This window comes from Struthio camelus, chromosome Z (genome assembly GCF_040807025.1).
Source record: "Struthio camelus isolate bStrCam1 chromosome Z, bStrCam1.hap1, whole genome shotgun sequence".
Lineage (NCBI taxonomy): Eukaryota > Metazoa > Chordata > Aves > Struthioniformes > Struthionidae > Struthio > Struthio camelus.
In genome coordinates this window covers 794737-816361 of record NC_090982.1, presented here as the reverse complement: position 1 = coordinate 816361, position 21625 = coordinate 794737, and the positions used below count along the sequence as shown (strand labels likewise).

Sequence of the window (21625 nt, the reverse complement as noted above, 5' to 3'; positions counted from 1 at the left end):
GACCCGCTCCCCCCAGGCCCTGCCGGCCGCCCGCCATTCCCCACCGCCCCCTCCAGCCCCACCCGCTCACCGCGCGTGCGCAGGCCCCGCGGCCCCGCCCCCGGGCGAGGCCCAATGGGAAGCGCGGAGAGCTCTCCGGCCCGCCTCCCCGGCGTCCGGATTGGCTGCGCCCGCCGGACGAGGGCCAGGCGAGCGGTGCGGCGCCGGCGGGCGGCGGGCCGCGGGCGCAGTCGGGCGCGGGCCGCGGCGCCGCCATCATGTCGCGGGAGTTCGAGCTGTGCCCCGGGCGGCGGGTGGGCGGCGACCAGCCCTGCTTCATCATCGCCGAGATCGGGCAGAACCACCAGGGCGACCTGGACATCGCCAAGCGCATGATCCGCATGGCCAAGGTGGTGGGCGCGGGCGGCGGCGGCGGCGGGCGGCGGCCGCCAGAGCCCGGCGCCGCCGGGGGCTTCGGCGCCGCCGCGGCCGCGGCGTGAAGCGGGGGGCGGCCGCTGCCGCGCTGTCAGGGTGTCGTGTGTTGAGCCCCTTGGCTCCGCGGCAGCTCCCCAAGCAGTGCATTGAGAGGCTGCCCGCACCGCCCTGCTGGTGTCAGACGGGCCTCAGGTTCTTTCTCCGTACTCTACAGAATTCTGTGCAAAACTTACCGCGTGAGGGCTGAGCTTTGGAAGCACCGCAGCAATCCGTTGTTTAAACAGGTGGCATGCGTTTCCAGAGGCAGGTTTGGTAGCAAACCACACTGCGTTTATTGCAGGCCAGAGCCCTGCTAAGGGTAGCGGCAGTCCCCTGCAGGGGTGGGTGGCGGGGATGTTTGTCCTTCTGTGTTCGCACCGATGCCGTGACCAGCGTGACAGTGACGTGAAAACTGGATAACCCAGACGAGGACGTGAGCCTCTCTGTTTTCAGAGCGGGGCTGAGTGCGGTTTCGCGTGCGTTTCCATTGAGAGCGTGCTGGTGTGTTTTGCAGGACTGCGGAGCAGACTGTGCCAAGTTCCAGAAGAGTGAGCTGGAGTACAAGTTCAACAAGAAAGCCTTAGAGAGGCCGTACACCTCTCAGCACTCATGGGGAAAGACCTACGGGGAGCACAAGCGCCACTTGGAGTTTAGTCATGACCAGTACAGGGAGCTGAAGAAATATGCCCAGGAGGTCGGCATTTTCTTTACAGCTTCTGGCATGGATGAGGTATGTAAGCAACGCTGGCACAACAGGCAGAATCCAGCTGTTGCATCAGTTGGTTGTACTGATGCAGCACAGTTCACACACAGGAAGGATACCAAATATGTATGGGCACTGAATTTCTACATGAAGAAACTGAAGTAAATGTACTTCTGTCGGTCCGCTAGTGTCTCTGCTGTGGTTTAGTAGATGCCTGAACATTTCAGAAGATCTGCCATGTTTGCTGAAGTATTTATTACTGTTCATTGTTATGCACATTACGACATGCTAGAGACAAGGCCTCAGCTTGAATTTTAAAGGTGAAGGCTTTGAGAGTTTAGATCAAGACTGCAATCTAACTACTATCCAGCATTGCTTGCTATATCAGCTTCTCCCTGCTAAGCATTGCAAGCTTGCCTTTGTACTTGCACCAGATTCCCTTCTCAACTTAATCGCTGGTATTTCCTTCACTTTTTCCTTTCTTGCTGTCTGCTAGATCCCAGTTGATGTTCCTAAGCAGAAGAAGTGCTTATATCCTGTGAGATTAGCAAGAGAAAAACGAGAGTCTTCCACCTGAAGCACTTCCGATTTTGCCGGTGGGCTCTTGAACAGTCTCCCACCAGCCTATAAACACCAGTTAAGCTCGTCTGCTGGTGTTCTCCCTTAAGAGATGTACAAATCCTTAACTCTTGTGTATTGCCTACCCTAAAATGATCTTAGTTTTAGTATTAATAAATGCAATGTACAGTTGAACTCTGTAACCTGGAAAGTCTAGGTAACAGTTAAGCTTCAGTATACACTGAAGATTACAGATAATTTTACTTTTCAGTTTGGTCTAGGGAAATAATAGAAAAGCAAACTGAAATAAATCCTCCAGAAATAAACTGCCCACTCTGCGTAATGTAGGCACAACATCATCCCTGGTATTCTTCGAGTAGCCTTTCCAGGATGGACACGGATGTTTCAAGGTGATCTGTTCAGTACCTCCCTTTCCTTAGTATTAGAGAGAATTGCCGATGTCTGAGCTTAATCTGCTTTCCTATAATTCTTTGTCCTTCCCCATGTGAAGTAAATATAAAAGATATGAGTAGCTCCTTTATCTGTTCGCTTCCAGTCTGTACTGCAGAGAAAGCAGGATGTCAGTAAGACCACTCCCTTTGTTTTCTGTACTGCTCGAGGTTACTTCCTGTTCCTTGAATCCTTTACAGAAGATCTGCCAAAGTTCAAGAAATAAAGTCACCTAATGATGAGTGTCATTAGATGTGTAGTCCATTTATCATATTTTATTTGGTATCATCTCCTTTGACTTCTCAGATTAGATCTGTGGCTCCTTAATGCAATGCATTTATTGTTTTCCTGCCCCATGCGTGTTAATGAATAAAATATATTGTGCATCCTGGGCACAAGAAATTAAATATGCATCATAATGATGGTAGGAAAATTAGATGAGAGAAGATGTGTTTCCGTGTTGGATATTATCTTTGACGTTTTCTGGCATTAACTAAATTTAATAACTACAAGGAATGAGCTGGAAAAAGTGAAAGTGTTTTTTGGTGAGGGGAAGGCTCTGAAGGTAGATGAAATTAGGTAACTATTTCATTATTTTCCCAAAACAAGTGAAGAGAGAGTTTCAGTACCTCTTGCCTGTAATAAGTTTAGGGTTTTTTTTTTTTTTCTTCCCCCTTTATTAGTACTTTTTCTCTAAGAGGCCACTTACTGGAGCAATATTGATTTCATTATAACCTCCCGTGATTCCTGAATTGTCTTAAATATAGCCCAAACATTTTTAGGTGGAAGCAGAGTGTAACTAACTTTTGGGTAATCTATTTTACTTTCACAATCTGTATTTGTCACATTTTATATTTATTTTCTGGTATCCTTTGTAGAAAGAAATCTATTTTGGCTTTCTTTTTGGGGTGCTGATGCATTTCCAGGTGCCTGTCTAATAGCCTCAGACTCATTTTTCCTCAAAGAAGGAGTATATGCTCATCCTGCCTGAGTGCTAACTGCAGAATACACAGCTAAGAAAAAGACTCTTTAAGAGCTTTCAGACTTGTAGTATTTTTCTATTTCCGACTTTCTTTTTGAAGAGAGTAGGTAGTGAATAGAGGGATAGTCCCATGCATTTCACTGTGGTAACAGGAGTTTCTCTACACCTGTATCTTACTTGTGCTTCACAAGGGAAACATTAGGTTTTACTAAAAGCAGTGATGTAGTAAATAGTAAAATGCAGGAGTTCACGTATCACTGCCTGATGGGAACTGAGGGGGTCATTCATTGTTGTGAGCATGTTGGCGGAAAAATGAAAGTCAGTGATGGAGGAGAGATTGGCTTAAAAGTCACAGGCAGCAGAATACTCCGAATGATCGCGCAGAGTGACAGAGCTATTCAGGGAAGCTACTAGTAATTTTAAGCACTCTACAGAAGGCTTAATATTTCTGACCTGCAGGTGTGTGGCAGGAAGACTGCCCATATACCTGCAGTACATTTCCTTTTCAGCAGACAAGTTCCCATCTGCAGCTAGTTATTCTCTCTGGCGGTGCCAAAAAAGAGCGAGCAAGAATGCTGTGGCCTGCAAGTCCCATCTCAGAGCTAGAGGAGCCAAGGAGCTCATCTGTGCTAAGAAGCTGTACCTGTAAGCTGGTGTGAAGGGGTACTGAAGACACTGCCTTGAGACGAGGCTCCTAATCAAAACTCTGAACAAAATCTGTGACAAAAAAATAGTTTCTCTCTTTTTGCAATAAAAATATTGTAAAAGAAGACACCTCAAGAGTAGTTGACATGGAATTCGGAAACTAAAACCTTCAGAATGGTGTATGTTATTTTAGGAGCTGGAGATGTAAATCTAGTCAGACCTAGTCTTGACAGAAGTTAATACTTTCTGATGAGACTTGGGTGAACTGTACCGAGCAGACTGAAGTTCCTAATATGACCCAGCTCCTTAGTTAATTCCAGTCAGCATCGCTTCCAGAGTCTACCTATAAGTAAAAATACTTCCATTCCCAGGGAAACCAAAGCTGATATTCTTGCTGTTTGCCTATGGTAGTATCAAGACTATTTTGATAAGGGTATCTGAAAAGCGGACATCAGTTTGTAGGAGTGTCTCAAGGCGTCTGACCAAAAATCCAGTCTCACTGTCGCTGTTTACTTAATCTTAAAATTTACCAATCTAATTGACTCAGAGTTTTATAAATACTAACCTACAGACTGGCCTCTTGTAAGTGAAATGGTGCATCTGCTTTTGATTTATTTGACCTTTTCGTTTATTTTGTACTTCATACCTTTGATTCTGCAGCAATATATTTTGGGGGGTATGTATTTATAACCTTGTGCATTTAATAAACTTTGGCTTTACTGTTCTGCAGGTTGGTTTTTTTTTCCTAGAATGGTAGTTCTTGTTAATTCCTTCAAACTGGAGTGGTGTGTTAAAATTCAGTGATCTTTCTTTCTTGTAGATGGCGGTGGAATTTCTACATGAATTGGATGTTCCGTTTTTCAAAGTAGGGTCAGGAGATACAAACAATTTTCCATATTTGGAAAAGACTGCAAAGAAAGGTAAGCATTTTCCTTTGAGCAGTCTTAGTGAACATTGCTCTGTCCTCGAAGGTCCGTTCTTAGATCTTTCTTCTCACCGGATTTTGCAACAAACCTAAAATACCTTTTAAGGAAAAAGCACCCTCAAACATGAGAAAAAGCATTCACCTAACTTATATTTCTAAACCAAATGAATTCATTTACTTCAATAATTTAAACTAGTCTTTTGTTGCTTTGTTATGGACCTCAGCTTGAGACCTGGGGCAAAACATGTCTGTTTTACTGCTTAGGTCGCCCAATGGTGATTTCCAGCGGGATGCAGTCAATGAACACAATGCATCAGGTTTATCAGATTGTGAAGCCCATCAATCCAAAATTCTGCTTCCTGCAGTGCACCAGTGCATACCCACTTCAACCCGAGGACGTCAATCTTCGTGTTATAACGGTCAGTAAATAACCCAGAGTGTGCTATGGGTAGAGTACTGGAGAAGGACTTTTATTGAGGTATATTTCTGGATCTGAGTCATGGTGGAATTTGCCTCTGAGTAGTTAGAAAATGTATCATGTTCCTCTAACTCATGCAAGCATCCACTCACGGCAGAACTCAACTTCAAGGAATATGATGAGCTCAGATATTGTTGGGGCATTCACAATTAAATGGAGGAAGAAGTGAGGTATGGGCTGAAATGTTGCCCTGTGTTTTGAAGTGCCAAAAAAGGGGTTAGAAATTACCGCTAAGAAAGTATGTGGAATCTAGAGTATGACTCTAAATAGGGGGCCAGGTCAGACCTGCAGGTCTTTTTCCTTGAAGAGGTTTAATGTGAATAGGGAGAGCAGTGATTAATATGGATTAGGCCACGATAGAGTTTCCTGTGCTGAAGATATTACTTGGATATTCCTGATGCTGATGCAAGAAAAACTAAACATTTTCCCAATTTGACCAGTGCTCAAGCACTTACCTAGCTGTATATACAAGGATCTGTTATTCCAAGTAGTATTGGACATGGCTACGTTTAATTGCGTATGGGATTGGAAAGCTGTCCCCTATGTGCTGCTTCAAATTTGAAATATGGGGGTAAGGAACCTGCTTTAGAGGCACGTTAAGTTTAACCACTCCCTGGATTCCTGGATGCAAATAGAGTGCTGTTCTATTAATGTCACTTACAGTGATGTAGGCTTTTAAGAGCTTGAAGAGTACAACTAAGTTAAAAGGAAAAGCTTAGGAGGAGTGGTAGACTAGAGTGTATATACTTTTCCTTGTCAATATTGACTGTCCCAGTGAACCCCTTAAAACAAGATGGTCAGTAATGCAGTGTGACTTGTTCAACATTTAAAAACATGCATTTTCAGCATAACCAACTGCTTGTTTTGTGGCACTGTAACTGTCCATATTTTCATTGCAGTTATCACTGTTAAATTTGCTCTGTCTTTGAAATTGCTACCTTGGTAATTCAGACCAACTCTGTCATCATTCAAGGCATATCAGTCAGCTTTTCCTGATATCCCCATTGGCTATTCGGGACATGAAACTGGCATAGCCATTTCAGTGGCAGCTGTTGCTATGGGTGCAAAAGTAGTTGAACGCCATGTGACTCTGGACAAAACTTGGAAAGGAAGTGACCACCAAGCATCCCTGGAGCCAAATGAACTTGCAGAGTTGGTGAAAGCCATCCGTACTGTGGAAAAGGCAATGGGTTCTCCAGTCAAGCAGCTCTTGCCCTGTGAAATGGCTTGTAATGAAAAGGTAAGGGATTTTGTTTCATGTGTAGCTGACATCTAGGCTGATAGCTAACGGCGCTGAAAAACTTTTGCCGCTAAATAGCGGCATACACAGCATTAATGCTTAGCGCACTGTAGCTTTAGGGCAGACCTGTCAATTCCTGTAATATTTTATTTTGGCAGCCAGTGGCTGTTTTTACCCAATGCCAATTTTGAACATAGCGGAGTTCCATGTATATCATTCTGTGGTTAACTAAGTTGAGTAGTAGGTGTCTATGACTGTATACAAGCTGCTTTTACGCTAAGCTGGACCGTCTTGCCTTTTTGACAGATTCTCTCCGTTCTGATTTTGAGAAAATCCAATGAGCCATTATATGTATTTCAGAAAAGATTTGAGTGTTTCCAGCAGCCTCATTGCAAGGAAATTTGCCATGCTAACACACCCTTGATTTGACATCAGAAAGAATTAATGGGGAGGGCAGTTCCACGCAACTTCTTCCCAAGCAACTGTAGAAATTTTCAGCCTGTTTTGATATCCTGTGAATAGGACTCTATTTGACTTAAACCTTTTTAATTTTCTCCCCTATAGCTGGGAAAGTCTGTTGTGGCAAAAGTGACAATTCCTGAAGGTACGGTACTGACACTGGACATGCTGACAGTGAAGGTGGGAGAGCCTAAGGGATTTCCCCCGGAAGCCATCTTTGATCTGGTGGGCCGGAAGGTCAAAATAAATATTGAAGAAGATGAAACCATCACGGAGCAGGCAATGGAAAATCATGTAAAAAAAGTGAAATACTAAACCAAAGCGCACTCGTCTGTATTTTGATGATGTAGTATTGCACTACTACACAGCGTATATAGGTATAGCAGCATGGTAGATTAGAAGAAAGGGGGAATCACGAGAATCGAAATAGACTAAAATGTTCAGGTTCTTGGTAGCAGGAAGTGTTTGCAGCAAATGGATTTAAATTGTACAGGGTGGTTTTACTGGAAAATGTATAGCACGGGGTTCAGAAAATGCCATGCTACTCCTATTCCATTCCACTTAAACTAGTGTAATTTGGAGGTTTGCCAAACCTGAGACCAAGGTCTGCTGCTTTCCAGCTTCCCTTTTCTAGTAAGATTATGCAAAACGATCATTATTTGTCTACACTTTGAACTATTCTAACACTTTATGTTTTGGTGGCCTGCTCTTCTGCTGTTTCTCTCACCCCTCTAATAACAGACAGCTAGTCTGTTCACTTAGCAGATAGGTTATGTAAAGGTTATGTAAACTGAAGAGAAGACTTCACCCATGCCACCTGATGGATTTCTTAGTTGGCTAAAATGTCTCAGGATAAAGAACTGGGTTGGAACCAGCTTGAGGTGTGGAGGTGGACAAACTGGAAGTGAGACTGAACAGAGAAAGGGAGATATCTGTTCCTGTAATACCATTCTGGGAAAACTTAGCCTCCTTGAGAAAACTACCTCCCCATGTGGCCATACCGTATCAAGAGACAGCACCGAGAAAGGCAGTAAATTAGATACATAGAAAGCCCCTATATAAAGGGTAAGAGAAACGGCCTTTGTGTCTTTTTTCTGAACTGAAAGGCAAAAGAGGCAGCCACCTAGATCAAGTAAAAAATGGACCCAAGATGATGGATCAGTTGAAATAAATTTAATCTGTGCTCTGAAAAAAAAAAAAAAAAGAAAGAAAAGAAGAAAAAGCCCATGGTACCCACTGTGAGCTGATTGAAATCTGGACCTTAAATGAATTCTGCAATGAATTGGGGCACCTGTTATTTGTATTGCCAGCCTGTTTACTGAAGGTAGCTGGGGTAAGATCTCAGATTTCAGGTGGGAGGCTAAATTCTGGTCAGGATTCAGCCGCATCCTTCCTGGACTGTCAAGTGAAAAAACTGATTGTTTTTTTGTTTGTTTGTTTTTGGGTTTCTTTAACACTGCTCTTTGAAACAGCCAAGGCTGGCTACTGGACTAGATGCCATCATGATGTTTCATCACTATGCATGATGGTCTGTGCTCCTCTGTGTCCTCTGCTTTTGCATCACAGGCTCTTGCCTCTTAAGAAGGAAATGCAATCCCACTCCCGGTCAGCTTGCTGCTCTTCCCTTCATCCATGAGGGGTCCAAATGGCAGCAGCTACAAACAGTGCATCCCTCAGTTAGACTGGCTAGCACAGAATGTCTTTGCTATAGTTCATCTTCATTTGTCTGTGTCAGAATTATTTTACTAGTGATGGTTATTTGGAACTTGCTACCTCTTGGTCATGACTTAGTATCTTGAACATGGCAGTGGTGTTTTTAAGTAGTTCTGGGCTACTTACTGTTTCTTTCAAAACGTTTACCCTTTGGCAGTTCTGAGGAGACTAATCCTATCTTGGATGTGGGAAGAAGAGATTCTTTGAGTGAGTCATGTGCTTGTGACAGTCTGTAAGCTTTGATTGATGCAATATACTTGCCTTATATTAAGAAACTACTCAATTGTTAAGAATCTTTTTTTTTTTAATCACAAATCTAAAAAAATAAAGCAAGCTTATAAAAGAAGCTGTTGTTTTTATATTTCATCTAGTGGTGTGGCCTTGCCTTTGCCAGCAGTAGAGATGATTTTAGGGCTTTTAGTATTTGGATCCCCTAGGATTCCTTGGGTGCTTCAAGTGGCACTGGTTGTTCGCTGCAGTAGGGCTGGCCCCAGAGACTGCTGTAAATGTAGGTCCCAAAAATTTTCTGAACTTTAGTATATATTGAAAAAAAAAAAAAAGTCAATATCATTATGCAGCAGTGCTAAGATACAGAAGCATCACGTGAAGAGCAGCCCTTGCAAGCTGTCTCTCCTAGTTTTCTGTGCATATACCTTTACCCAGCAACGGTCAGTCTTTGGAGATAGGAAACAAAAATAATCATTTAAACCACAACTGCCCTACTGATCTAGTGTGTGTATTGCATGCGTGGTGACGATCCTCCAAGCATTGCACCTTGTATAGGGTGGTGGTATGCAACTATTTTTTTCATCTTCACTCTGTAGAGGAAGAATAAGGCTATCGAGAAGCCCAGTTCAGACTCTGTGTCTGAATAAGGCCAGCTAAAGGGTGTTAGTGTGGCTACAGACGTTCCTACCTCGGGTCTGGCTAGAGGGACCTCTCCAACAGTTAATGCCACTCTTTGATTTTCTCTGAGATGACAGCTCGCTATGAACTGCTTCATTTAATGTATTTATCACCAAAATCTGACCTTGTCAAAGCTAACGTTATACAGTATGTGAACTTGAATCTTGAGCCAACGTGATTGCAGTTTCTCCATCCGGACGCAAAAGAGGGAATTAATAAAAAGGATAGCTATTTCTCAGTTTAAATCTGAGTTGTCCATAGGCTTTCAAGTGCCCACCAGCCTTTTTCCATTTGCAAGTCAGAACTGAATACAAAAAATAGGATGTATGGCACTTTAGGTAGTACATTGACATTTATAAATGGCAAATCACCTTCCCCTATTGAAAATACATATACATTCAACATTACAGTTAGTTTTCTCTAACTGCGCTTGGTATAGCATATGATTTGATGAAGTCACAGCATTACAGTAGTAGCTATCTGAGATTCTATTTTGGAAGGTGATCAGTACTAAGCTGGAAATACATACTCCTGTTACCTTTTAAAAGCAACACAGAAAGGTCTATCATGACAGAAATTAATTAGCGTGGATCATTGCTACAACAGCTTTCATAGTAAAACTGTGAAGAAGCAGGCTTTATCTCCGTTCCCTATGTCAATTTGTATGTTGCGATGGACCCTTCCCAGAGCCTCAAGGCTGGGTAAACTGGCTCTGTGAACTTGCAGCGGAAGGTGTGCAGATGAGCCATGCCATCAGTGACGTTGTAGAACGAAAGTACTCCCGCTTCATAATCCAGAAAAATGCCAATTCGATCGGGATCATCTTCTGTCACGATGGGAATCCGCTCCCCATTATGAAATGCCCAGTATTCAATATCAAACCTTTTAATGCACCAGGATGCTCTGTTCCAGCCTAGTCGGCAAGTTTCAGAGTCTCCTTTCCTGCCGATGGAAGGGTAGGCGGCACCAATCCACCATCCCGCTCCAGCATGTAGTAGGTCAACTTCCCAGTAATGGCTCCCAGAGAAAAATGCATCTCTGCTTAGCACTTGCCATAATTTATCAAATCTCTGGGGACCCCCTGGGTAAAATATCTTTCTCCAGTTACAGCTCACTACAAGACGATCATCAGACAGCTTCAGCCTTGGATGAAGGCTGTCGTATTCCCATGTCGGACATCTTGCATCTGCAGTAAAAACCGTATGTGCTTACTAAATTTATCATCCAACTCCTGAAATACACCCAAATCATACAGAGCCCATGGTTGGCAGCGTTGTGGAAACTGCAGTTTTGCTAGGAAAAATGATTTTTCTTAATTAGAAAACATTGCACTACCTACACACCCATGCTTTAAAGCTGAAAAGGAGACTAGCTGCTGCTGCAAGCGCTCAATGACAGGGCCTTAAGGAGATCACGTTGTGGTTACAAAGTAGCTGACTGAATCTGGACCGTGCAGCACAGAAATGATGCCAGTGGGAAACAACTCAGGACATCCTATTCAAGAAAACAGGCTTTGCTTGTTGCCTTCCTGATTTCTTAAAACTTGCTGCATTTACAAGGTGCAACAGCTGTTTACTCATCTCCAACTGAGATACCTGTTTGTGATGAAAAAGTTGCAGTGTTGGGACTTAGGGGCTAACCCAGAGAAGCACAGAAGCAAGACAAGGAGTAGTAACTCCGGAAAATACTCCTGAGAACATGCCAGTCCATGGGTGCAGGGACAGCATGTAACCCACTCTACCTGCAATGACACTGCCCCTTGCCCCCTCCCTACTGAAGAGCAGCCCGAAGTCAAGGGTCCACTCCTGACTGGGTTGGATCCACGCTAGGAAGGAGACCTCTTACAAGGCCCTTCTGCTACCAGGTACAGTGAAACTCTTAACAGGGAATGCTACAGCTTTGAGATTAATAACAGCCACAACGCTCATCTGCTGTCAGACACATGGAACAACTCACTGTACATCCTTTGCACCCACACCAGAGAAGAGCATCACCTGTAGATTGCCGCTGGATAGATTACATGATGGACATACATATATAATTAGACAGATCATGATGATGATGATGAGAATAGAAAGGTCTTTAAATTAGTCACTAACTCATTCACACCTTGCAGTTAGGAATAAAAACAAAGGATCAAGATTTTACAGACAGCAACTAAAATTTCTTTCCTCAGAAAAGGGTAGCGATTTTTAGGCAGAGACAAGCACTCATTCCTCCCAAACCATGTAAACATCCGAACCCTTTTAAAATAAGGGCAGCACACATTCATTCACTGCCTGAGTGAACAGGGCAGTAAGCACTAGAAGTGCTGGAAACCTTTGTTCAATCACACTTACGTTTTAAGAACAGCAATCGATCAACACAAGGCGCGGTTTTCAACAGTGTTCCAGGCTCCTGCTTGGCAGTGGCGTTAAGACTACTAAAAATGTCTGTTCAGAGATGAAGAAAGGCAGTTCAGGCACTTGCCTGGCCTGAGGCACAGAGGAAGAATACACCTTTACTGTTAAGCAGAGTTCAAAGATATGACACCTTGGAGGATTTTGTAGGATGGGGTATTTGGGGTTTTTTTGCCTCTTCCCTGTGAATTCCATCCATGGCCTGAGCAAGGCCATATAGTCACATTCCATTTTTCCAATCTGATGGACAAACTACACCCTTACCTTGGCTGGGGAGGACTGCTCACTCCGTATGCCTTCCACCTTATGCTCTTTAGACAGCATGGAGATGTTGGATGACAATGTTGGTAGGATCTACGCAACCCAGCACATATAAAGTGGCAAGTAAACACCTCCCATTTCCCCAAGAAGTACCCCCCACATCAGATCAGAGCAGAATCAGGCAGCTGAAGACAGCTACAAAGCACCTGCATGGTACTGTCTAGCAGCTCTTTACTCATCCTGCAGTGACCTTCCAGGTCTGGTCCCAAGACTTCTCCCTGGCATCCTGCTGTGGTGTTCTTGGTGGCAGCTCTCAGAACAGAGAACAGTAAAAGGCAGACGGGTGAAATGTGATGGCCAGCGTTGCCTATTCACCTGAAACTCTTCAAGCAGCAGGATTTCCCCCTGGTTATTTGACTTCATGACTTTATGCCATTAGGGGACTCTGCCTTAATTATGCGAAAGGTCAGTTGAGGACAAAATGCCAGCTCAGAGAGAAAAGGACCTCTAAGCAGAACATGTCAACTCACCTTTAAAGTACCAAAACCCAAAGAGGTCTGTCAGACTGCCTGTGACAAAGACATCACCAGGTGCAACACTGGCCGCAAGCTTTCCAAGCTTTTACAGGTACCTGATGGTGCTTGCCTACCAGATGGCCTGACAGAGTCCATGCATCTGACAGTAGCTGAAAGGACAGAAGAGCTATGCTGAATAGCTGTGATGGTCTAGTGACATAAACCAGGTAAGCTCTGCAGGAAGTGGCAACCTATATTGAAACAACCTATACAGTTGGAAAAAAAGCACTGGGCAAGCTTTAAGGCACCAAAGCCCTTCCTCAGAGTTGAAAGAAAACCCTCAAACATTCCTAAATCACCACAGCAATAGCAACATTACACCAGTGCTATCAGAGAACCTACCCCTGCCTGAAAAGCTGTTCTTTTTTTTCTCCAGCTTTTGCTTGGTCTAATAAAAGACACTGCTCCTACTTACAAGCTATACTTAAAAAGAGATCAGGAGAATGCAAAAAAATTCTCAGCGCTCTCACAGGTACCTTTTTTAAGCCGAACTTCTAGTGGTTTCCGTAGAATGGACTGAAGAGCTGCCATGAGATGCTTATAATGGTTGATGATGTGCTCAAATGAGAGTGGTATTGGATGCCACTGTTCTATTAGGCTCCTGTGCTCCTGCATTTCCTTTTCAATTTCAGTGCAGTCCTGGAGGAAGAAAGTCCAGCTCTCTGATTAGTAAAGACAGTGGTGTGAATTTGAACTCTTCCATCCCAGCTTCTGCACACCAGAAGGCATGGACAGCTCCACCAGCAGCTAAACGTATGGGCCGTATGGGCCGTTACAAGCAAGCTTTTCAGGTCTTGCCACGCTTAGCCTGCTTAATGGTCCATTAAGCATCCTCCTGCCAGTGGAGCCAGACGCTACCCCAGAGAAGTGGAATCAGGCAGTCATGGTACAGCAAGGTCCTTCAGGACACCCTAAGATGGGAAGGAATCTGACTTGGCTAGGACTCTCTCTGGGAAATCTCAACAATAGAAAAAAATAAATCACTAATTTTTAAAAGCAATACAAAAAATAAAACCCAACCTCCACTGCAGAAAAGCCCTCAAAAATCATGAAGAATAGTTTCCCATATGGAACCCAGTTGCTAGCACGAACAGAAGGCCAGGCCATGTTACAAACAGCATTGTGAACTCTTGAGCATGCCAAGCAATGTAGCAAGGATATAGATGTGCATCATGGGTCTTCCCATGAAGAATGGCATCCTTTGGTTTGTGTCAGGGCATAAGCACATGGCAACACATGCTTTCCAGGGAAGGTGAGAAGATCATTAGGAAAGAGAGAATGAAATACATCTGTACACAAGAGGAAAAACACTGCCCTCTCCAATAAAATCATGGCTATCACTCAGGGAGATTTAGATCTGTGACTAAAGAAGTGGGACAATTTAACCCTAAGGTTCCCAGTAAGGGCTGCCCTTTGTCAGATTTTCATACTATGCTGCCTAAGGAAAGACCAGATGCAGCCTCTGACTTCAGGTTCAAGAGAGAGGCATAACTCTCTTTTTCATCTACAGTAAAAATTAACATAAAATCTCAAACAGACCTGACATCACTGCCACAGCATGAGCACTTAACAACACAAAAAGCAAGAGCCGAAGTGGTTCACCAAAACATCCATAAAAAGAAGAAAAAAAGGCGGAGAAAGAGGCTGCTAACAAAGAGAGGGGTCTAGAGAGGCTAATCACAGAGGGTCACCAGAGGAGTTTACCAGGGAGTGGTAGGATAAGATGCAGAAAGACACCACAAAACACTACCTGCAGTAACTGAACGGGATCACTCTGCTGTTGTATTTGTCTGATCCTATGAGAGAAAGTCTCAAGGGCTCCAAGCTTTTCTCCACAGGTCTCCAACTGCTGATCATGTGCTTGAAGGGCGTGCTCAGTCTTGTCATCAATGAAGCTTTTTGCCAGACTCTCCTCTTGCCGAAGCAGTAGCTGAAGTTCTGTCATCTTGTCTGACAGCTGCCTTTTGCTCATAGTGGCATGCACCTAGGGATGAAGCAAAAGAGTGCCCCCCCGCCACCAGATCATAAGCATTTCAGGCAGTTCTCTCCCAGGCTTTCAATATTACGTTCCCTTTGAAATTTACTAATTTGCTGCATCTCTTTAGAAATGGTTTTTTATCCAGTTAAGGGTAGATGCAGCCAGGATGTTCCTGCTGATGTCCTATATGGAAAAGCTTGAAGGCAGATTCCAAAATGCTTATTTATGCAGAAAGCACTTATTTTCCCCTGGACTATAACAGGTACTGACCTCTACAAGCAACAGACCTGATCCTTAGGTAGCAACACACTCTCTGACCCCTTTCAAACAAGCTAGGGACAGGGAACTGCTGGGAAGAGAAAATATCCAAAAGCAAGTGACATCACACTGCAATGTTGCAAACCTACCTAGAACTGTCTCCAGGTCTTACTGGCATTTCCTTAACATAAATGTTCAGAGAGGCCCTTAGAGCAAAAGCCATTTTGCACTCTATAAGCAGTGCATCCCCACCTACATCACTGAAGCCAGAATAACATACCTTGCTGGGGACACTGATTATTTGTCTGCATGGAAATTTCAACATAGTTCTCCCAGAGGTGTTTGGTTGATCAGGGAAGGAAGGCCAAACCTTTGGAGACTCCCTCCCTGCTCTCTCCATCCGATAGTAGTAGCTTCCAATGAATACACCCTTCTCCTGGGAAACAGTAGCTGACTGGGTCTTTGAATAGCTATAGATGTAGCAAAATATCTCTCCTTGGAAAATGGCTGCCCAGTAGACAAGTAAACTGCACTTTACCTTCAGGTCAACAGTGGCTTGCTCTACAGCCCTTCTATTATCAATTTCCTGCTTCCTTCTCTCTTCTAGGTCCTTCAAACACAATGCCATGAGCTCCTGAACAGTAATGAAAGAAATAAAACACTATTTTATAATAACATCTTTAAAATACCAGAAATCAGAATCTATCTTCTTTCTCTAGCAGAGAGTGATGTTATTGAAGCACTCAGTTATCAGGCTGTGCAATAAGGAAGGTGGCGATCAAAAGCAAGGACTTGATCATTTCACCTCCTGCCCTGTAGTTACACTGGTGAGATTCATAGGGCTGGACAAATTAGTGCCACCCTCAAAAGGAGCTGGCAAGCCTACTGGGAAGAAACATTTTCACTTTGAAATCTACAGCATTGCACATTTCAGACTAACACTGCATACTCATGCATATAGCAGCTGAGGAAGGGCCGTGAATCAAGCACTTTCGTTCAGTGGGTGGCTCTATCCAGAGTCAAAATGTGGTGAATGTACAGGATGCTTCCTGGTGTACATAAGAGGAGTCAGAAGTATACCACTGTCACTTCAGTGATGCTGTAGTGTGAATGCCTACGACAACAAATATTACCAGCTTGGCATCTGTGATACTTGTGTCGCTGCAGTGAGCAATCCAGCACAGTCTTGCTCTGTTGTGCCTGGCCCCACAGCCCTCTGAAATCCAGCTGTCTTCTATCCAGCAGGTTGGAGTCTTGGTGCAGTTGGTGATACTTTTTGTCATTAGTATTATGAAAGATCCAAACAATGCAGCTCCACGGTCTGAGATGCACTAGCATTGGACACAGAGCCCTCAGTAAATGTCAGATAAGCTAGCTACAACGACACAGCTATGGCTGCATCAGGGTGCCTGTCCTGCAGCTGGGACCCAGTCGGGAGCAGCTGCATGGAGAGGTACCAGCTCACTGCAACATCTGAGCGCAGCACTACATTTAGACTTTGCAGAGTTGACACATGTTATTACATGGCATACGTGTGTTGCTACAGGAGCAACATTACTGGCATCAACCCCCTTTGCAAATAACTCAGATGCATTTTTTCACCTAATAGTTACAGAATCAGATGAAATGTGCTGGACCATCCAGGCAATAGCCAGAGACCACAAAGCTTGGCACATGTACACCTATGCAGGTGAGGACATGTCACTGCAAGGAGCAAGAAACTCACACTATGCAGTCCCCTCCATACACAAATCTCCAGTCTTGTCCCAGCAGAACCAAAGGTTTCTGCATGACCTGAAGATTCAGGAGCCCTCGTAGGTGTCAGTCTTCCCCAATTTATCCTGCAAGCTAGGCCTTATTCCCTCAGTCAAAGACGGACAAAGAGGAAAGAGCAAAGAAGCACCTTGCTTCTCTGTCAGTAAAACAGATCACCTCAGGCACTCACTCCATCCTAGCAGTGATGACATGCAGATGTTTATGCCAGCCTTAAGTGCTTCTGGTTAAGCAGTGCTTTCTGTGGTAAGCAAAAGGGAACACTGCTGATTGTGTCTGCAATAGTGGCATGCAACCCACCTCATCTCCTCTGAGGAGCTTTGTCCGGGAACGTGTTCCTCCAGGAATCCCTGCATGCCCCAACTCACTCACTCACTCAAAAACACAAGAAAAGCAAGGGCAGCCAAGACTCAGGACTCCCAGCTCCAGAGTCAGGCTCATGGGCCACCTATCAAGTGCACAGCACACTGATCCTATGCTCTGCCCTCAGGAGTGCAAACATTTTTATATAACCTCAGATCCAGGGACGAACCAGCTGATTGTCCTCGCATGGTTGCTCTTGTCTCTGCTTAGCATCCACAGCTAGGATTTGCTAAAAGCACTGAGGAAGATTCTCGCTTTCTTTCTGGCTGATATCACATCACAAGGGCAACACAGAGTAACTTCGCGCCCAACAAACAAAACTGCCAGTCAAATTCTGATCTCTTAGGCTAGAACTGTTTGTCATAGAGCTTGTGCCTGAAATCTCTGCAGGCCGAAGCCAGCAGATGTCAGCAGACACTTGTCCTTAGGGGCAGAACCTCCCCTCAGGAGCCAAGTATCGACCCTGCTCACTTCCTCTTCCAGCACAAAGACAAATGGCCAGTTATAAACAGCATCTGCTCCGCTGTGTCCACAGACAGTCCCTGCACATCGTTCACATGTGCAACACATCCGGACTTGTCTTCTTGTGCAGTTTACCCTGGCTGGAACCAGGTTGCCGAAGGACAAGATCTGCCCCCACACATTGAAAGCACAACAGCCTGCAGGAACAGGTCATGCCAGTGCTCTGAGTCATTCTGATACCTTCCATCTTTCCCTTGCAATGCTGTGAACTGGAGCCCTCGTCTACTGGCTTCTGCCCTCGGACTGGCTCTCCAACAAGAAGTGCAATAAAATGCCAGAGGAATTCAGCATGTCCTGTGCAGCTGCTCACAACCTCTGGGAGCTGGGAAACAGCACAGCTCCAAAATATCAGAAAAGGAATGGGAGGGAGCTCTCTGAATCTGTGGAGACTGAGGGGAAAAAATGATAATCTTGTCATTTCTTTCAAAGCTCCTTCTAGCCCGGCTAGGAAAACAAGACCTCCAGGGCAGCCAAGCTCCTCTGATCCCCACACAAGCTCTGATGAAGAAACACGGCTCAGCCAGCATTGGAAGGCCGGTGTCACCTCTCCCTTGTCCCATGGTTTAGAGTCCTATTACGTGTGCTCTCTGGAAAACAGAGTAAGGGGCTTGACTGGACAATCTCCCCTATTCATGGAATACCATGTCCCTGTGCAGTGACAGCATGCTGTCCCCTATCTGTTCAGCCCATCGGGATTTACAAAGCGCTTGTCACAACCTAGAGCCAGCCAGGGCAGTCTGCAAAACTGGTCTGACACCAAAACCTCCACAAGGCTGCAGATAAAGCAGGCAAAAAGAGAGGCAGATGGCTGGAAATACTCAGAGACTCTCAGCTGTCCACTGAGCTGTTTACAACCGCTCACAGCTACCCACATCTGATCCTAATGAAAGAAAAGCCAAGGACAAGGATCCCACACAAAGCCAACCCAGGGAGAGCTGGTGATGCTGTGCCTGGTCCGTACAGGCATACCCCAGACCAGAGAAGACACTGTGCCCAGCCCGCTAAAATGATATCGTGCGTAGTCCACCCTTGACTCCATGTGACTCAAGGAACCCTGCGCTCAGCCCTCGTATGGAAAGCTTTCACCAGCCTGCACTGGCACCCCAAAGCAGAGGACCCTGTGCCTGGTCCCTACAAGGCGTGCACGTGTGCTGGGGAAGGGCTCACAGAGGGCCTGTACTCAGTCCACGGGGGAAACAGCACACCGAGCAACAAAATGACAAGACCCACGTGGGCCAGGCCGCAGGAGGGACTCAGCACCTGGGCCAGACAGAGCTGTGGCACCTAGGGGAGTGGGAGCCACGTGGGCTGGGGGCACCCCTGGGCCTGGCTCCCAGGAAAGGAAAGAGTCTCCAAATACTTGGGGTTGGAAAGTACCTCTGGAGATCGCTGGGCCCAATCCCCCCTCCTTAAGTAGGGTCAGCTAGAGCAGGTTGCTCAGGTCTGTGTCTGGAGGAGTTTCGAATCTCTCCAGCGAAGGAGACACCCTCCTCTCTGGGCAGCCTGCCCCAGGGCTCTGTCACCCTCGCAGTCAACAAGTTTCTCCTCCTGTTCAGACAGAACTTCCTGTGTTTCAGTTTGTGCCCGTTGCCTCTCGTCCTGTCGTTGGGCACCACGGAGAAGAGTCTGGCCCCGTCCTCTTGACGCCCTCCCAGCAGATACTTACGCGCATCCCCCCTCAGTCTCCTCCTCCCCAGGCTGAGCAGCCCCAGCTCGCTCGGCCTTTCCTCACGTGGGAGATGCGCCAGGCCCTTCACCGTCTTCCTAGCCCTCCGCTGGACTCTCCCCAGGAGCTCCACGTCTCTCTGTCGCCCTGGCGAGCCCAGCGCTGGACACAGCCCAGGTGCCCAGCAGGATCTCACCTGCTTCTCGCGCACGGCGTGAGGCAGCAGGCAGACGCGGTGCCCGCTGTGGGGCCCCAGGGCTGGGCAGAGGGCACACACGCAGCGCCCGCAGTCATTGCAGAAGAGCTCCAGCGGCCGTCCCGGGTGCACGCCGCACCCGCGGGCCCCCGGGGCCGGGGCCGCCAGCTGCGCCATGCCGCCCAGCAGGGAGGCTGCGGAGGCAGGAAGTCGCGCCCCACGCAGCAAACATTTCCGCGTACCTGGCAGCGCCCACGGAGGGTGCAGGGAGGGTGTCATGCTCCGGTAGGTTTGCTTTCTTTTTTGTAGCTGAGCTGAAGAGCTGCTTGTTTTGTGGCGCTGCCGTAAACTGTGGAAGCACAGTTTACGAAGCACCTTCGGTTTTCTAGCTGAGCAAAGTAGCCTGATCCAGAAACAGGGCACTTCATTGTTACGGGACATTTCCTCACTTGCCCGTCTTTCAATTAGACTTTCATCCCATCTAACGTTGCTCATGGAAATTGAAATAAAGTGCTCACAGTCTGCCAGCATTTACTTACTTGATTTCTTTGGACAAAACTCTTGGCTAAATTCAGTCAAATTCATAAAGGTTTTGTTTATTTGTTTGCTGGCTTCTGTGAACACAAGCAATCCAGAACTGTGGCGAAAAATAAAGAACCTGTGAAAAATAGGGAGGGATTTAAAAACTGGAGTTTTGGTGGAACAGTTTGAGAGACACCATCGGTGTTAACACATGAGGGCCAAGGGCAGCCTCACTTAATGCAGGTGGAATCTCTCTGCTGCTGATATATTCAGGATTTAGAAGGATTTTCTCTAAAAGTGCCTAGTCCAGGCCCTGCGCTAGAGTTATAGGGGTCAGCAGGGCTCTCTGGAGGTCATTTGGTCCCACCCTCCCACACAAAATGGGGCTAATGCCCACTTAAAAATTAGTAAAATGGAGATTTCACAACCTTGATGAGACACTCCTCCAGTGTTTGACCACCCTCATGGTGAAAAATTTTCCTAGCACCTAATTTAAATTTTCTTTACTGCAGTAGATACCTTGTCCTTTCGCTGGATGCCTCCAAGAAGAGTCTGGCTGCATCTTCTCTGCACCCTCCCACCCCCAGGAGGGACATGCAGGCACTGCTAAGCTCTCTCCTGAAGGCTGAACCAGCCCAATCCCTCCACGTTTCCCCGGACGTCTGTGCTCCTGCCTTGGGCTTCACACTGGCCCATTTCCCCAGCCTGTCACAGTCCCTCTAAAGAGCAGCCCTGCACACCACTGCACAAGCTGCAGTCCCCACCCCACCCCAGTGTGGTGCCGCTGCACACTTGCGAGGGCAGAGTCCATCCTACTGCCCTGGTTGTTAATATGAATGTTAAGACAATATTGGCTCCTGAGGGACAGCGCTAGTATCCAGCTGCCACCTGGACTTTGTACATCTGATGACAACTCTTCCCATCTAGCATTTCCCACTCACCTTTTTCACGGTCTGTTATGATCTCTGAAATTCACATGGCACTGTACTGTGTGAAAAAAAGTTTTATTTTTAATGAGGTCATCCAGTTAAAAATAAAAGCAAAAAAGTGGTTAATCCCTCGTTTGTAGACCAACCTAAATTGTTAATTTCTCTAGTTACTTAATTCAGTAGTTTGCTGATTCACGCACTTATGAGCAAAATAGTTACCTAACCAGTGGTGAGAGTGCTTATCCCTCCTTCTCTATCATGATGTAGGTGCCCCCTGAATTGCACCGGGAAGCGTAAGAGCTCCAGCAGTACAGCTGCTGCTGGATCTGCTCCAAAGGCTGTTTGGGTGAGCTGAAATATTTGTTCCTTCCAGCTCGGCAGCTTGGTCTACACCCTTCCTATTGTTCGTTTCAGTTACTGGGCAAGAGCTTGCTTAATTCTGAAGAGTTTCAGTCTTACCAGGTGTTAACACGCAGTGGAAGGGTAGCCAACTTTTCTCTTTTTGTCCTTGAGCACCTGGTGTAGGTGCTGCTCTCACTTTGGCCCCACGGTGCTGCTCCCTGCAGACACCAGGCCTCAGCAGGAGCCGAGTGGAGAGTCACAACCCTGTAGCCTGTGCGTCCATGCAACGCCTCACCAGTTTGGCTCCAGGGGTGTTGGGGGAGGCTCAT

At 46.0% G+C, this 21625-nt stretch overlaps 2 protein-coding genes across 3 annotated transcripts; one reads left to right on the top strand and one right to left on the bottom strand.

The window, feature by feature from the left end:
* The first annotated feature begins 185 nt into the window (after positions 1 to 185).
* Positions 186 to 8952, top strand: NANS (N-acetylneuraminate synthase). The gene is made up of 6 exons (XM_068928588.1): positions 186 to 389; positions 968 to 1183; positions 4612 to 4711; positions 4981 to 5135; positions 6168 to 6434; positions 6999 to 8952. The coding sequence occupies exons 1-6, from the start codon at positions 258 to 260 to the stop codon at positions 7206 to 7208; spliced, it is 1080 nt and encodes a 359-aa protein (XP_068784689.1). The 5' UTR covers positions 186 to 257; the 3' UTR covers positions 7209 to 8952.
* Positions 8890 to 19783, bottom strand: TRIM14 (tripartite motif containing 14). 2 transcript variants are annotated; one of them, XM_009686967.2, is made up of 6 exons: positions 19504 to 19783; positions 15522 to 15617; positions 14498 to 14731; positions 13224 to 13386; positions 11852 to 11944; positions 8890 to 10698 (listed from the first exon to the last, which is right to left on the bottom strand). In XM_009686967.2, exons 1-6 carry the CDS (start codon positions 19780 to 19782, stop codon positions 10163 to 10165), a joined length of 1401 nt encoding a protein of 466 aa, XP_009685262.2. In that variant the 5' UTR covers position 19783; the 3' UTR covers positions 8890 to 10162. The 2 variants fall into 2 exon arrangements, with proteins under 2 accessions (XP_009685262.2, XP_068784688.1); XM_068928587.1 differs by lacking the exon at positions 19504 to 19783 and adding an exon at positions 16117 to 18987.
* Positions 19784 to 21625: the final 1842 nt, after the last annotated feature.

What these genes read in the sequence shown, in the direction of transcription:
- TRIM14 (XM_009686967.2), bottom strand. Translation starts at nt 19,782, where the DNA reads ATGACACCCTCCCTGCACCCTCCGTGGGCGCTGCCAGGTACGCGGAAA. An exon ending in AAGCCACTGTTGACCTGAAG is followed by an intron (nt 14,732 to 15,521) that starts GTAAAGTGCAGT and finishes CTTCATCCCTAG; the next exon opens with GTGCATGCCACTATGAGCAA. An exon ending in ATCCCGTTCAGTTACTGCAG is followed by an intron (nt 13,387 to 14,497) that starts GTAGTGTTTTGT and finishes TTCTTCCTCCAG; the next exon opens with GACTGCACTGAAATTGAAAA.
- NANS (XM_068928588.1), top strand. Translation starts at nt 258, where the DNA reads ATGTCGCGGGAGTTCGAGCTGTGCCCCGGGCGGCGGGTGGGCGGCGAC. An exon ending in GGAAAAGACTGCAAAGAAAG is followed by an intron (nt 4,712 to 4,980) that starts GTAAGCATTTTC and finishes TTTACTGCTTAG; the next exon opens with GTCGCCCAATGGTGATTTCC. An exon ending in AAATGGCTTGTAATGAAAAG is followed by an intron (nt 6,435 to 6,998) that starts GTAAGGGATTTT and finishes TCTCCCCTATAG; the next exon opens with CTGGGAAAGTCTGTTGTGGC.